We start from the raw sequence: 17515 nt of genomic DNA, 5'->3' as shown, positions 1-17515 counted from the left end.
TGAACAGACAGAAATGGTGATCAGGTAAATTCAGAGCTCATAATTCAGATATTAGCACAATCAATATGAAGTGGGTTATTTGTACTACTTATTCTCTCTTCAGATCCATTAATTAAGGCTGAATGAATCATTAGATATAACAGCATGTAATATTGATATATAAGAATTTTTCTAGGACTATATAATAGAAAAATCCTCCTCTCTATATTTTAACCCATTTTTAAGCCAGAAATTCATTTAACACATAGGATATATTTTGTTGTTGTTGTTTCTAGGAGATAAAAGTCTACTATTCTGCTACAAAGTGGACTTATAAGTTATTAAATAGGTGCTCCAGCAGGTAAAATAGAGTCAGAGTTTATACCAAGAATATTAATAAGCATGATAGGAAATCAAATGGTCTCAAAGAACTAAGAAGTCATTGCTTTCAAAGAGACAGAAAGGTAATTTAATTAGGCTTTCTCATTTTGAAACTGTTTGGAAAAGTTTGAGCAGTACATTTGATCCCTTTGTCCCTTTTATTGGGGTGCAATTCCTCACAGGCTTTGTTTTAGGAGGTGGTGACTGACTTTTATTTGGTTTTCCAGGGAGTGGCTGGTGATCTTTACTATGAATAAACTCAAGCCAGGAGACTCCTGGAGGCAACCGGTGGTAGCTAAGTGCCTTGCTCAATATACAACCTGAGGTAGTAGGTAAGGTAGAGTTTTGGGGAAGAGGGGGTGAGGAAGGTAAGGCAGAAGGGGAGGAGGATAAAGATGAAGCAGAAGAAGAGGAGGAGGAGGAGGATGGAGAGGGAGAAGCAGATGGCATTTGGGACTTGGACTGAAGATTGCTACTTTTTTTAACATAAAGTAGCCAGTCTACATTCCCAGGCTGTTGACTCATGACTTTTTTCTCAGGGGATGTCAGCCATTGCTTCTTCACATTGAGTTCCTGGATGCCATCAGATTCAGGTAAAGTGAAAATCTGTGACATTTTCTCCATTTCCTCAAGGTTTTCATTGCAGGCTTCATGGGGTTTATTTTCTTTCAGAGGGAATGGGAGATCAGATGAGAAAGAAGTCTCTGGTAGACATAGCATGAACACTATTTTCAACCTTACTTTCCCCTCAGAACTGACCTCAGGTGTTGGTATGACAAACAGTGTTGCACAACGAGGATCTTTCTTTCCTGTAAGATGTTTACACTGAACTTTTATGCAGGAAGCACAAGCCAAACAAACTGTGTATGCTAATGAAAGGCGGGGACCAGGTCGAGGATTTGGCTTCCCCCTCATCCTTCGAAAAAGAATCTGCCTAGACAGATCCCTCTGGATTCTGGTCTTGGTGATAGAATTGATTATTTTATTTACAACATCATCAGGAACTGTTCCACCTTTAACAATGTAGGGATGGCTATAATATAAAGTCCATGGGATTTCTGTACCTGACTCTGTCTTTGCTCTAAAATTAAAGCTGCCTTTACTCTGTGGTCTGGAACTCAATGTGAAAGCAGTTGTGCTTCTGATGTGCTGTTTGGCACTTGATAATGACTGCCCTGAGACATTTGCTTTGAGATGGGATGATGGTACTGCTGTGGCTCTGTGGTTGAGATTTCGTGGAGTGGGATTTTGCAACTTGGAGTGACAGACTGGTGAACTGAAGGTCCGGAAGTTACGATCATAGGTAAACATTGTCTGAGATTTGGACTGGAACATAGGCAAACTTTGAGACTGGTGGACAGAGTGTAATAAAGGTGATTTCTTTAAGTGGGACAAAGGTAAGCTCAAAACATTGGAATTAAAGTTCAGTATAGGTGTCTTTAGAGGTTTGGAGTCAGGTAATGGTGAACTCAGAGGATTTTGATTGGGCTCTACAAAAGGCGATACCTGAAGGAAGTTGTTTGTTTCAGGTTTGATGTTTAGTGATGGTGAGCTCAAAGATCTTTTGTGGTGATCCAAAAGAGATGTCCAAAGACAGTCCACTGAAGATATTTTCTGAGATTTAGATTGCAGTGCTGTTGTGCTATCCACTCTTTGGTTAAGTCCCAAAGAAGATGATGTCCAGATTGTGTTTAGGGAAGGCGTTTCTTGGTGTTGGAGATAGGATAATGATGAACTTGAGACCCTTTGATTAGAATTCAGTGAAGGTGATGTCCAGCATGAGTCTAGGCTTGAAGGTGTCGTCTGATGTTTGGGAAGAGGTGATTGTAAGGCCATCTGACTGGGTTCCAATGTTGGTGATGCAATGTGGAGGTTAGATAAAGATGCTGTCTGAGGTTTGGGGTACAAAGAAGTTGAGTTTGGTTCTTTCCAAGTGGTATGTGATGGACTTTTCCAGCGGAGGTCTACTGAAGGTGTGACTGAACATTTGGAGTAGGATAATGGTGGTTTCATACCCCTGTTATAGGAGCCATGTGAAATTGTTACTTGAGACTTGGGAGAAGGCACTGTTAAATAGCTCTGGACCTTCTTGTTAGAGTTTAATGAAGGCACTACTGTATTATTGCTATTGGATTGTACTTTGAACACAGGTTGATTATTGATTTGATTTAAGTTTTCACCTGTGTTTTGGTGTCTTAATGAGTTGCTTGTAGCCATTTGGTAAGAGTAATCTAATTGCGTAAGATTTTGATTATGATATGTTAATGGAACCATCTTGTGTGGCACTAGAGGTCTTAAAAACAGTCAATTTAGGGGAATGTTTTAGTAACTGTTAAGTGTTTAAGATGTATCCCATGGGCAATGCACACTTTTAAATAAATACTGTTTGGTAGTTTCTAACTTCTCTCTTGTAACCTCTCTGTTGTTTCCCAACTATTATAGAATGACTCCAAATTAAGGTGTAGATGAGTTTGAAAAAAAAGTCACCATTTGAAATTATCCTCCGTCTTCTCTTCAATTTCAAAGAGTTTTTCCTCTTGAAGAAATAATTCCTATTGACAAAATAGTGAATAGAGTTCAGAAGAAATTCTGATGAGACTGTAAATTATCTTTAAAAGTGTTTTCTAGTAACTAGAGAATGGACTTATATAAAATCCCAGACACACTCTGTATCCCACTCATTTAGTGTATCATTTAATCAAACTTTCTAAATCCCAATTGCCCATCTTCAAAATAGATATATTTAATTTATTAAGCCAAAAACCAAATAAGACAATACATATAAAATATCTAGCAGTGCCCAGGATATCATAGGTGCTCAACAAAACATAGTAACTATCATTGATACTTTTTAAATTGTATTCATTAAAAATATGAAAAAAAATCTTGTTTGAAACTAGATAATCCTAAGGAAAGGTGAAACAAAAGTTCAAAAATGTCAGTTTTCAGTATAGATTCAGTAACTGTTCTCGCTTTTATCTCACTTCCAAGAATCTAGATAGGGTTGGATATCCATTGCACATCTCAGTCTTATTTATCACTACTGTAGCTTTGAAACTATTGGCTACAGTCTTTTAAAACGATTACCTTATTGATTTCTATTATATACCTATACTCTGATTCTGTCTACTTATTCTCTTATTTCCCTCTAGACCTTCACAGAATTTTTTTCTTTTGTTGTCATCCCAGTATAGTTTCCAGAGTTAGTATCATCATTTTATCTCTAGATAATCATATTAGTTATGTTTAGTCTTTGAAAATTCACTATAGAAGCTTCATAAAAATGTAGAATTTTGTGACTAAAATAGAAGCATCTGCTACTCGAGAAAGACAGATATGCTATTTCTTGAAGACAATACCCAAAGTGAAATAAAACACCCTTTTATTTCTTATAGTAAAGAGCTTGTTTTTTGTAAGATGTAAGGTTTTCAGGCGCAAATAAAAAAGGCGAGAGAGACTGATGCGCCAAGAAGAAAAAGAATTTTAATGCAGCCTCTCCCAGTTATAGGAGCTGGACCGCTCCTGATGACCTCCGAGCTCCTCTGACCTAGAGGGGAAATGCCCTTTCTTTTAAAGTTTACATCTTGTGGGTGGAGTTACGTGTGGAAACTCCGCCCCTCTCACGATATCACCCGTCTCGCGATATCGTCCAGCAGTCTCCTCCTTTTCTAAGGTCCCGCCCCACGGGACCCAACCTGTCATTTTTCATATTTTATAGCCATGTTTCATGATATGTTAAAAAAAAAAAGGCTTAGAATAATTACAGTAATTTCTGAGATCAGTCAGTTAAGTTCTTGGCCTTACAACCCTAAGAATGAGAGCTGTCAAAATGTGGTTTCAGCCACATGTGGTGGTACATGCTTGTAATCTCAGCATTCAGGAGGCTGAGACTGGAGGATCATGGTTTGCGGACAGCCTCAGCTACTTAGTGTGGCCCTCTGCAACGCAGTTCGCTGAGATGCAATTCTTTCTTAACTATCTTTTGTAACCTTAACCTTTCTCTGTCTGTCTTCTCTCCTACTCTGACTATCCCAAATTCTGATGATCAACTAGTATATGTTAACTAATATAGTGCAATAATTTAGTTAACAAATAGTAAAATAATTATCAATTTTTGGCAAATATTTTCCCTTTTGTCAAGACAGCTTTTCACATATTTATTCTCATTCTGATTACATTTATTTAAGAACATATATCACTGGTAAGTTAGTGCATTGTTCAAATATTGAACATTTCTCATAGAATTCTTTTTTTGTTTTGTTTTGTTTTGTTGGTACTGGGGTTCCTGGAAGCCCTTCTACCTCCGGGCTACACTCCCAGACCTATTTTTACATTTTTATTTGGAAACAGGGTCTCCTAAGCCAACGCACCGCAGCTGGCTTCGAACCTGCCTCTGCCTCCCAAGCGCGGGGATTACAAGCGTGCGCCACCACGCCCGGCTCTCATAGAATTCTTAAAGTGCAAACAATATTAGTTACACACCAATATCTTTCTAATTTTTTGTCTGGTTTTCTCTTGAGCTTCAAAATTCTATTTCCAACTAAGTCGTCAAACTTCTTGTCCAAAAGTCCCAAGGATGATTCTAACACAAAGCAATAAAAACTCAATTTTTTTGGTAAAGAATTTTTTTTTCTAAGTGTTTTATGTTGGTTGCTAACACTAAATCATCTAATCCAGAATCTTTTAAATAATCTTGGATAGTTTCATTTTCCAAAGTCATTTAAAAGCTCAAGCCTGTAGATAGATCTCTTTTATATTTTTAATATATCCTTTTTAATCTTCCTATTTTAGTTCATACAATAAGCAGATCTAGCCTCATACACTATCAGAGTAACTTCTAAATATCTCTTCCCCATGATCTTCATTTCTTTTTTCCCATTTTCTCTGTCAAATATCTAAGAGCAAATTCTTGATTGTTAGACACTACTGCAGTTTTCTGGGGGACTTCTTTTGCTTTTCCTCTACCTATAGAAGTAATAAACAGATTTTTCTTATGACTGCTGAATTTCATATAGTATTTTTGATATCAAAAATCTTAGCCGGGCGTGGTGGCGCACGCTTGTAATCCCCGCGCTTGGGAGGCGGAGACAGGAGGATCACGCAGGTTCCAAGCCAGCCGCGGGCGCTGGCTTAGGAGACCCTGTTTCCAAATAAAAATGTAAAAATAGGTCTGGGAGTGTAGCCCGGAGGTAGAAGGGCTTCCAGGAACCCCAGTACCACAAAAAAAAAAAAAAAATCTTAAAGAAGGAAATGAATGCAGTCTATAAGATACTACCTGGTAATCTGAAAATCTAGATGTTAATATATAGAATAACTTCATGGCTTTTGAGTATGAAAAGATTTTTTAGAGCATAAGAAGAAGTAAAAAAAATTAAAACTTGGATGCTCTTGTTAATATGTGGAAGCTAGGGAGAAAATGGATCATAGGAGGAACTTTAGACAAAGAAGGAAAAACTATAGATGAGCAAATAAGGTGACCCAAATGAGGGGAATGTGAGAAATACCATAATGTATGTGCTGTACATTCACAAACATATCAAAGTAACTCAAACATGAGAAGGAGGGAGGGAGGAGGGAATGGGGTGGGAATCAGGGAAGGGCTAATTGAGTGATGTATGCATGTATGCCTCTACTATCTTATACTCCATAAGATGTATGACTACAATACAGCAGTAAAAAGATAGAAATTAAAAAGTAATCAAATTCAGAACTCTTAATCATTATAAGCAACATGTAGAATTAACATAAACAATGGAAACTAACATATGTAACTACATAAATGAATATAGACAAAATTTTGACTACAAAATAATAATATATACAAAACAGTGCTTTCTGATCTTATACATAAAAGTACAGACTTAGGTTATACTCACTATGGTGATACTAGTCGGGATAATAATACACTTGGCAAGGTAGAGATAAGGAGGGGAACACAAAGAAGTTTTGGGGGATGGTGATAATCTGTTTCTGGGCCTGGTTGTTGACTGTATGGGTGAATTCACTTTCTGATAATTGGGCTCTAACACTTATCCCATGTATAATTTTGAGGATTCTTTTACTTCAATAAAAAAAGTGTAAAAATACATAACTTGATACTAATTTAAAGAGACAGAACTGAAACAAAATTGCACTGAAAGGTGAAACATTAAAAGATGGACCAAGATCTGGCACACAGATGCACTGAAAACTTAAAAGAGAGAGAAAGAGAAGAATGCAATGTGGAAATCCTGCTATCATATGGATTGGAATAAAGGAATTCAAAACAAATGTAACTAACTAAAGACTCTTTAAGACAAAAAACAGAGGAAAATAGCACTTTGGATTGACTCCTGCTTTTAGACATACTCAGAAAATGACACTTCTGTTTAAAAAATACATCTTGATAGAAAGATAGGAAGATTTTAGATAATGAAAGAAATAAAAAATTAAACTAAGCTATAGATAAGAAAATAAATGCCACTATGAAACAATTAGCTCAAATATTTCTCTGTGCTCTAGTTATTTTATGGTTGATGTTTTAGTTAGCCTCCTCACTGCTGTGACAAAAAATACTGGAGTACCACAACTTAGGAGAAAGAAGATTTATCTCCTCGCAGTTCTGAAAGTTTTAGAGGTTCCAATCCATGCTAGGCCCGTTCAAACCTGCAGAGCTCAGGACAAAGTATGGAAAGCAGAGAGAGAACAAGGGGAGGAAACAAAGGATTAGATAGATAGATAGATAGATAGATAGATGATAGATAGATAGAGATATATAGATATATAGATATGTATGTATGTATGTATATATATATATATATATGTAAACTGTGATATATATCACAATTTAATAGAATAGTAAAATAGTAATCAACTTTGGTCATGTTGATCTTATTCAATTAAAGCAATGATGATTTATTATTAAGAACATTATAATTAGCCATATTGCTAATTCATAAATAAATGTATAAAGGATATATACACATATATATTTCCCAAAGCCACACCCCTGGTGACTCAATTCCTCCACTACACCATGCCTGCCCATTTGACAACCCAATAAATGTAATAATCCATCAAAAGATTTATCCAATGATTAGATTAGAAAACTCGTGTTTCTATCATGATGCCTCTGAATATTTTGCATTGTCAACATATAAGCTCTTCCAGTGGACATTATCTATTTAAACCATAAAAATTGAGTTAGTTCAAACTTTCCATGCATGGATATTTACGATGTTATAAATGTACATCTTTAAAATATTATAAATTTAGAAAAGCTTCAATTTGTTTTATGAAACTGTTGTGTCATATGAAAATATGACAAATATAATTTAAAGGGAAAAACTGAGTACATCATATATTTCTTGTGTGGAAGTTCCTAAGCAAAAGAACACAATTTAATAGAATAATAAAATAATAATCAACTTAAGTCAAGTTGATCTTATTTAAATAAAGCAATGATGATTTATTATTAAGAATAGTATAATTAGCCATATTGCCAATTCATAAATAAATTTTAATTGTAAAAGTAATTTAATAACATCTATCCATTGCTTTCTTTGTGGGAGGTTTTCAGCTCAAATTCAAATTAAAAAAAAATAGATATAGGGATTTCTGAGTTTTCTAGAAATTTCATCTTTCATTTTATCTGAGTGATCTAAATTAATGACATACTATTATTCATAGTAAAGTTTTATTAGCTTTTTAAATATCTGTAATGTCTCATAATGTCACCTTTTGCATTCATGATACTTGTTGTGTCTTTTCTTTCTTTCTATATCAATTTGCCTTGTTGACGTTACTGCTACTTCCACTCCATGTTTTTTTAAAAATGGTCACAAGCTCTTTTAAAAATTAAAATGAGCCGGGCGTGGCGGGGCACACCTGTAATCCCCAATTTTGAGAGGTGAGACAGGAGGATCACGCGGGTTTGAAGCCAGTCACAATGCCTTAAGTGACCCTGTTTCCAAAATAAATAAAAAAGTATCAAAAAAGAGGTCTGAGAGTGTAGCCCGGAGGTAGAAGGGTTTCCAGGAACCCCAGTACCACCAAAAAAATTAAAATGAAAAAATTTCCCCATTCAATTTCTGAATCATTTTTCTGATAACAAAACCAAATAAAAACATTACTAGATTAAGAAATTATAAAACCAACATTCCTTGTAATTATAACAGTTTCATAAAACATGCAAAGTCAAATGCAAAAATATATAAAAAGGAAAATAAAACTTCTAAAAATCTATGAACCAACACTTTAGCATAAGAAAAAACCAGAGAAGCCGAAATCCAACAAACTATTTCTCTGACACTCTTTAACTCTTTAACAGTGACAAAATTCTTTAGAAAACAAGGAAAGACCGAAGTTGTCAGAATGGAGAAATCTAAACAAAATGAATGACTAAATCCAATGTGAATACTGGATTGTGTCCTATACCAGTAAAAGCATTAACAAAGATATTAGTGAAGTTGAATTAAACCTTGTTAATAATACTGTACCAATTTTTTGTTTTCATAAATATGCCATTGTTATGTAACATTTTAGCATTAGGAAAATGGGGGTGAAGAACTGGAATACAAAGAAAATGAAATATTAAAATTGAGTTTGAAAGTTGGAAGGCCAACATAACCTGATTTAAATATTTTTTTTATTTTTAAAAATGTTTTTAATTTTAAATGACTATAAACATCACCTTAACAAGGACAGAGGATTGGGATGGCATGCACTAGAGTCCAGATGGCAGAGAATTAGTTGAACAAAGGTACAGAGTAACAGAAAGATATGAAGACAAAGCACCAGCGATAACTCAAGGCTTAGAATGAATTTTCTTTTACCTGGAACCTAAAGTGAGAATAAATGTAGCAGGTAAGTATATAGAAACTCTGAGGTAAAGTAGAATTAGGACGAGAAAATCCATGTCCAGTGTCCTTATAAATTAGCAGGCAAGATTATTTTCTGAAAGAAAAAATGTAAGATGATCTGCAAACATATTTATTTTGCACATTTGACAAATTTAAAATTATGACCATTCACAGAAAATAACATGCTATCATATGACTGAGTTAATCAAGGAAATGGCCTTTTTCCTGTATATTTAAATAAAAGGAAAACATTTAGTGGTGTCTATGTTTTGATGAGTAATGGAACAGAGAATAATACAGAAATTTAAAAAATCAGCCCTCCCTCACCCCCAAATAGTTATTTTTTTCTGAAATATCATGTGTCTTATATCATAGAGGAGGCAAGGGAAAAAGACAAGGAAGGAGAGAGGAAGAGACAAAGCCAAGAGAAAGTTCTCTTTGGCAGACATTTTAAAGAAAAATATAGCTTGTCAATGGCTAAACTATAGCCACAGTCAACGGATCACTGGGGCCACTGCTGCAGAAATGCATAAATAAATCCACATATACCTCCATCAAAATCACAAACAAAGTCATAATTTTTATTCATCCAGCTCAAACAACTAATTTAGAACGAGTAGCATTTGTACATCAGAAATTATTTCATGTATTTTGTTTGCTAGACAAAAATCTGAGGCCTGTTTCAAAGGTTCTAAATGTATATATGGAGCTTCCATGTTTGTAGAATAACACCTCAAAGTGTCAAAAGCCAGAGTTTAGTGTGTGTGTGTGTGTGTCTGTGTGTGTGTGTGTGTGTGTGTCTGTGTGTGTATTTGTAATAGGAATTGGAGGAGAGAAGACTCATTAATAACGTTACTCCAAAAAAATAGGCCAAATAGGGAACACTTTTTATCTTCACTCGAACACTAGGATGTACCATCACAGATAGAATCCACTAACTATATAATATGGAAGAAATTATAAAAATCATTAAGACTTTCAGGTTTATCTCTTGATACAGCTACAGGTCAGCTAGGATATAGGGAGAACCTAAAATGAGCATTAGTTGGTTTGCATATATGTGGATAAAATATACAGATATAGATACAAATAAAAATGTGGATATAGACAAGGAGAAAAAGATGCATACAAATGTAGACATAAGCATAGACATCCATGTCAGGAGTGTATGTCAACAAAGCATTTTTAGTATAAAAAATTTTAGATCAATTTTTCAGATATAAAAATTGTTATGCCCTATTTGAGGCCATCTATTTAGTCATGTTAATCACAACTCTTTCAATGGAGCTCTAAATTAGTGTAATTCCTTACAGCACAATTTCAGTTGTTTTTGTCCTAGAAGAAATAAAAAGAACTAAGCATTTTGGATGATTAAGAACTTGTTCTGATAAATGTAGTATTCACTTATAGCAACAAAAATAAACAGAAAAATAATGGATGGAAATGGAGAAAATTATGCTAAGTGAGATTAGTCAGTCACAAAAAATAAGAAATAGGATGCCCTCCCAAATATGTGGAAGCTAGGGAGAAAATAGGTCATAGGAGGAACTCTAGACGAAGAAGGTGATTATATATGAGCAAATAAGGCAACCTAACTGAGGGATGGGAGTGGGGAAGAGAGAAATTCCTTAAAGTATATGATGTACATTAAGAAACATATCAAGTCAATCAGTAAGTCAAATATTATAAGAGGGGGAAAAAATTGGCTGGGAGTTGGGTAGAAGCTAAGTGGGGGATGTGTGCATGTATGCCTCCACCATCTTGTACTCCATTAAAATGTATGACTACAATTCACCATTAAAAATAAATTAAAACAGAAAATAAAAAAATACTCGAAGTCCAATCATTCAAATACTGTCTATATAACCATCCCAATGTTTCTTTGTTTCTATATTTTATGTGGCATAATAGAAGGTATGCTACTTTTTCACTCATGAAATAACATACTAGGGCATATTTTTGTTATTAAATATTCTAATCAAATATAATTTTAATTGATATCCATAACCCATCATTTTTCCACACACCATTATTTAAAAGTAAGGCTCTGGATATATTTATCCTATCCAATATTTTTCTTTCTCCTTTTGAATAACTTTATACAGCCAAATTTATAAAATAAAATTATATATTTTAGGCCTCTTAAGCATATTATTAAAATTTAAGTTTATAAAAGACATTGTATTGAAATCAGCAATATAAAATGACATTTAGATACCTTGCTAATGCTGGCTCTAGAATATTTAAAAATCTGTCTCTCCTGGCTTTCACCTCATGGCTTCTTATTTGAATATTCACATGTTGAAAGAAGGCTAAATTTTAGTGACCTTTAATTATGTTCTGTTAAATCCTTAGTCATTCTTATTTCTCCACACTTCAACAGGTACTTAACATATTGATACTCTTTATATATAACAACTACCTTTACTTACATATGCTTCAAATATTTTCCCCAATCATTGCCTTAAATAACTCTTCATACCTCAGAAATGGAATCTGACCTACCAATATAATTTTAAATAATTTTTACCTCTACTATGTATGAGAACATATACTGGAGTTCCAATTAAGTTAGTAATATAATCTACAAAATGTCAGAAAAACAAAGTAAATAGAGTATTGTCTGATAATATCAACACTAATTATTGAGACCATCAACTTTCCAACATGAAAGTACAATAAAAAAAAATCCTTGAGTATTTTTTCATGTTATTTTCAAGTACCAGAATGTGTACATGTATCAAGAATGCAGTATATTTTCATATTCATTCTTCTAAGAGGCATGAATTTCTCTATGAGTTGGCAAGTCCAGAAAAACTTCAAAAAGAGGAAGTAACCTATTCGTTGAATTTTTATTTCATCATTCAAGAATTGGGGGAGGTCATCCTATGAAATGTTATATATCATGCAATGATCTAAAACATTGGGGGGCAGAGAGAAAATCACTGTGACATTAATACTGATCACTCGAGAGGAAAGGTGAGTGATGATTATTGAATGATGAAGTTGGAAATAGATGAGGAAGGGCCTTATATGCCATCCTGAAAAAGTAGAACAAGTGGAATAGTCCAATAAAGACATGAGACCATTAAAATGAACATTGAAGCCAGGTACGGTGGCACATGCTTGTAATCCCAATACTTTGCAGGCTGAGACAGGAGGATCTGGGTTCATGGCCAGCCTCAGCTACTTAGTGAGGCTCTCTGAAACTTAGTGAGATCCTGTTTCAAAATAAAGAATAAAAAATCGGACTGGGCATGTAGCTCAGAGGTAGAATGCACCTGGATTCAACCCCAGCACCCAAAAATACAAAAATAAAATAAAATAAACAGTGAAAGTTAGATTCCATTTTACCTGGGTAGGAGCCAAGCAATATAGCATCTTGCTAATGAGTTGCGTGTTGCTCATACATGTGTTTCATTAAAAATGTATATGTTTGTTGGGCATGGTGGCGAACACTTGTAATCCCAGCGCTTGAGGCAGAGACAGGAGAATCGCGCAGGTTTGAAGCCAGCCTTGCTGGCTTAAGAGACCCTGTTTCCAAATAAAATATAAAATAGGTCTGGGAGTGTAGCCCGGAGGTAGAAGGGTTCCATTCCCAATACCACCAAAAAAGAGGGGGGGGGAGACAGGGAGAGAGAAAATGTGTATGTTTAAAATCTTTCATAAAATTAGTTATTCATTTTGTCATTATTGGCATGTCAACTTTATTTTGGATCAATATAGCCTTTAAAATTAAAAATTGTGATATCTCTTTAAAGCCAATGTATCAATCAATGAATCAATTGTCTAATAAAATGTTCCTAATAAATTGCTGAAGAAAGCTGTGTTTTGGAATGGGGCATACTATCTTCTCTAAGCTAAAACTTGCAAAAGCATCATTTCATACCTATTAAGGAAGGCACAGTTTAAAGGCACGTTGAAGAATCCAACCATCTTGACTATACAAACATTGAAACTATCAATGATAATTCAATATATCAAGTATTCATAAGATCAAACATTTTTACAAAGCAACTTTCTTCCTAGAAATGAGCACTAGTTTAAAATGGCAGTGACAATAATTTAAGTGAAATATTATACCCAGATCTATCTCTAGAAAGCAGCTGTGCAAACAAGGGGAAGGACTTTATGGAAAACCATGACACATTAAGAGACCTGTTGATTACATTGCATGTCTAATTTAAGATATTTTGCTTATATAAAATCAAGAACATATCTTCCAATGAATAATTTGGTAGGTTACATATTGCCTTCATTTTGTTTGATTCATGTTTTCTGCTTAACATCTCCAGCTGCTTGAATCTGGAATGAATAGATTTCATTTCGGTAATGCAGATTTTGTTCCAGATGCATTAAGCTAGCTAATGCATCCACAGAGCTTTCCTATGTCACTGCATTTGTTAATAGCTCAATGTTTATCATCTGAGATAAGAATAAAACCAGATATTTTTAGATATCATAATAGGCGAACCACTAGGAGTATGACTTCTTTTCCAAATGCAGGACATTCGTTTTCTTATTAAAAAGCAAAATAAAATAGTGTCATTATAGCAGTAACAATTTTCTGGTTTTACCGAGGGCAATGACATAACCTGTTTATTTGAAAAAGGTTTAAAACTTTTTGAAAAAAATAATATTATTGTCTGTACTCAAATTTTTAATAATTTAGTTTATTTTTTTCTTTTTTTTGGTGGTACTGTGGGTGGAACCCAGAAACTTTCTGGCTCTGGACTATACTCCCAGACCTATTTTATATTTTATTTGGAAACAGGGTCTAAGTTGCTGAGAGCCTCACTAAGTAGCTGAGGCTGGCTTCGAACCTGTGCAATCCTCCTGTCTCAGCCTCTCAAGCGCAAGATTACAAGCATGTGTCACCACTCCTGGCAATAATTTAGTTTTTTATAAAGCCTTTAATTTAAAAGATGAGTACAATTCTTTGAATTTCTGATTTTACTATTTAAAAGATTTTTGTCTAAGCTCTAGTGTTATACTATAATATTTCATCATATCATCTGAGTATCAATCTAATTATGAACAGGGGTAAATCAATTTTTAGTTATCTTCTTTACCTATTTTATATTTTTTGTTTATTATCATTACTGTCATTATTATTATTTAGATGAGGTTTTGCTGTGTGGACCAGGCTGGCTTCAAATTTTTTAGTTTAGCAATCCTTCTACATCCGCCTCTCAAGTAGCTGGGACTACTGGTACAGACTTGGTTAATATCTTCTATTTTAAAATGCAGAAATTGAAATACAAATGAGAATACAAAACCCTACAATATTTTCTCTTTAAAAATATTATCAATGACACTGTAAAAATAATTTTGCTATATATTTTTCTTAAAAATTATTTTGAAAGCATAAAGAAAAAATTAAAAATTTTAACTGTCATTTTACAGATGTCTTAAATCAAGATGATTCCATTGCCCTGCTGTTGTTTGCTATTTCTTTACATTCCAGATCTTCTATTTATAAAAACTTGGTGATGACAAATTAAGCAATTCCAAAATAATAATAACATCCAGCCTTTATTCAGCATTAGTTCCTACTGCTCTACAAGGACCCAGTTCAATGATATTATCATTCAGGCCATTTTTGTGACAAGGAACAGCCTGGACCTGCAACCCAAGCACTAGGTTGAACTTTATGATTTTTTTTTTCTTCAAAGGTGGTTGTGAAGGATCCTTTGTGGTCTTTCCTTCTGGATCAAGAAGCTGTTCAGTTTTCTTTCTTTGCCTTTAAAGGATAAGCAATCTTCAGCATCTTCCTCCTCTCTTTTATAACTGCTACCCACATCTGTTTTCAGTCATCTTCTGCAGACCTTCCAGGGCTTCCCCTTCATCTTCCTGACCTTTTCTCTCTGAACCAGATCTCTGCACCTCTTTTCTCAATTTGCACTCCATTTTCCTTATTCCTGATCCTAAACCTTCTTCTATTTCATATCAAGCTCATTGTTTTTATATGCCCCCTCACTTCTAATACTATCAAAGATTGCTGTAGCGACAATTATAAATATTTGAGGTAAAATTCAGATGTTTATATTGAAACAGCAGTGCCAAACACCAAACATTTAATATAAACAATATGTTTACAAATTCCCCCTTTGGACTGGCTGTCATGTTTTCTAACTCATATTACTAGCGAGATTATTAAATGTGTATTAGGAAGACAAAAATAATTAAAATCACAAAATTTTTAAAAATCACTCTTGCATCACTTTCTCAATTGCTTTCGGCTGGAAGTACCTAACATGTGGAATTTGTACTTTAGCATTATTTTTAACAGCAAACATATCTTTTTATTTCTATTTTTTAACCAACTGAAGAATTAATTATTAAAGCAGACTAAAATATAGGTTTGTTTATATTGTAAAAGTAACATGAAAACATCCCAATTTTAATTAACTGTATATAATTGTTGATTGTATCCATTATATTAATAAAAATGGCAAGACTTTCTAAGAATTCATGATCCAGAAATAAACAGTAAGACAGTGCTAAAACAATTGCCATATTGTTTTTTAATCTTGTCGAGAAAATTAAAATCACACCCCTAACTCTGTTATTTTCTAGTTCTGTGACTTTAAGCAGATTGTTTAACATGTGTAAGCTTTGCTTTCTTCATCTGTAAAACAATACAATAGTATTGCTTATCTCATAAGTTTGCTTGAAAAGCAAGTGTGAAAATAAAGTTAAAAGTGTTTGGGAAACTGGGTTTTTTGGCCCACACTTGTAATCCCAGCACTTGGGATGCTGAGATAGGAGGATCGGAGGTTTGAGGACAGCCTCAGCAAATAGTGAGACTTTCATCAATCCAGCATGACCCTGTTTCAAAATAAAATATAAACTAAAAATAGTGCTCAGGATATAGCTCGGAGGTAGAATGTTCCTGGGTTCAGTCCCCCGTACCACGAAAAAAAAAAAAATTAAATTAAAATTAAGAAAAGCTTGGTGAGCACATGAAAGAGAAGGGACTTACATTTCCTCTAATATGCCCAAACTAGGGAGTATTAGGGATACCAGAGAGACTCCAGACAATGGAGGAGAAACCTCACCAAAACTAGAATGGAAGGATGAGAGAGGAAGAAGGCTGGTGTTGATTAATGGAGGAGCTACAGATGAATTTGTGTAAAAATATAAATATAGCATGATTGACTTGGACACTCATTGTTGGGAGAGGCAGAAGGTGAAGTGGGGGTAGAGAGGGCACCAAGCACAGTCTGAATGTATGCCATTTTCAATATGTTCCACGTAAAAGTAAAAAGGCATTAAAAATAAAAATACTGGGTATATGTTTATTGATACACAAATGATTAATAATTTATTGTTATTTCAAATATTACTCTCTCATTATACAGCACAAACTCAAATTACATAGCTGCCTTTTCCATAATTTTTTATAAGTTGATTGTAGTATGTTTTTGTCCCTGGGAATGTAAGATTTTTTTTTAGTAAGGAGATGATGTATTAAGAATTATGAATACTTAATGTTTATTTCAAGGCGAATTTAAAAATTAACAGAGACTGACTACTTTGTGTGTCAGTATCTCAAGATAGACAGTTGAGATGATGATGATGATGATAGATGGATGAATGGATAGATAGATTCTATTACAGCATAGTATATGCACACAAGATATATGACTTTTGGTTTTCCAAGTCTGGTATTGACTATAGTATACTATAGTATAAAGCGATTCAATTTTATTTTACTTTTTAATTGATGTATTATAGTCATACATCTTAATGGGGCACAAAATAGTAGAAGCATATATGCACACATCACTCATTTAGCCCTTCCTCACTTCCCACCCCGTTCTCTTCTCTCCTTTTTCCTTCTCATATTTGCTTAGTGATTGACTTTGATATGTTTGTGCATGTACATCATGTACATTAGAATTTTTAAACTCCTTTCAATTATTTTAAAAAAAATTTTTAAACTTTTTTATTTGAAAGATGATTCTTTTTTTACAAAGATCTCTACCATGTATTATAAAAATGATTAGAGGAAGTCAAATTTAACTTGGAGAAAAATTCTGTAAAGCAATGACACATACTAGTGTTTAATTTTCTTTGATGTTACTGAAATATGCATTTGGAAAAAGTACAAAGTTCACATATAGAAAACCAGTTCCAAATGAATGAAAACAGACTTTACATTCAAATAGAAATTGTTTTATCTAGATATGGCATGATAAGTTCACAGTAAGTCTAGGACAATTCTATTTATTTATTTATTTATTTATTTATAGTGATAACTGGGGTTTCCTGAAACCCTTCTACCTCCGGGCTATACTCCCAGACCTATT

General features: G+C 33.9%; 1 protein-coding gene across 1 annotated transcript; it reads right to left on the bottom strand.

Annotated features, from left to right (window-relative positions):
- Positions 1-452: 452 nt before the first annotated feature.
- Positions 453-2634, bottom strand: CSNK2A2IP (casein kinase 2 subunit alpha' interacting protein; the record flags this gene model as incomplete). Its single annotated transcript, XM_080696488.1, is given in 2 exon segments — positions 453-474; positions 476-2634. Coding segments are annotated over 2 exon segments (2181 nt in total).
- Positions 2635-17515: the final 14881 nt, after the last annotated feature.

This window comes from Muscardinus avellanarius (genome assembly GCF_963383645.1).
Source record: "Muscardinus avellanarius genome assembly, chromosome: 5".
NCBI classification, from domain to species: Eukaryota; Metazoa; Chordata; class Mammalia; order Rodentia; family Gliridae; genus Muscardinus; species Muscardinus avellanarius.
Note: the sequence above shows the minus strand (reverse complement) of the source record. Positions and strands in the feature narration are given on the sequence as shown.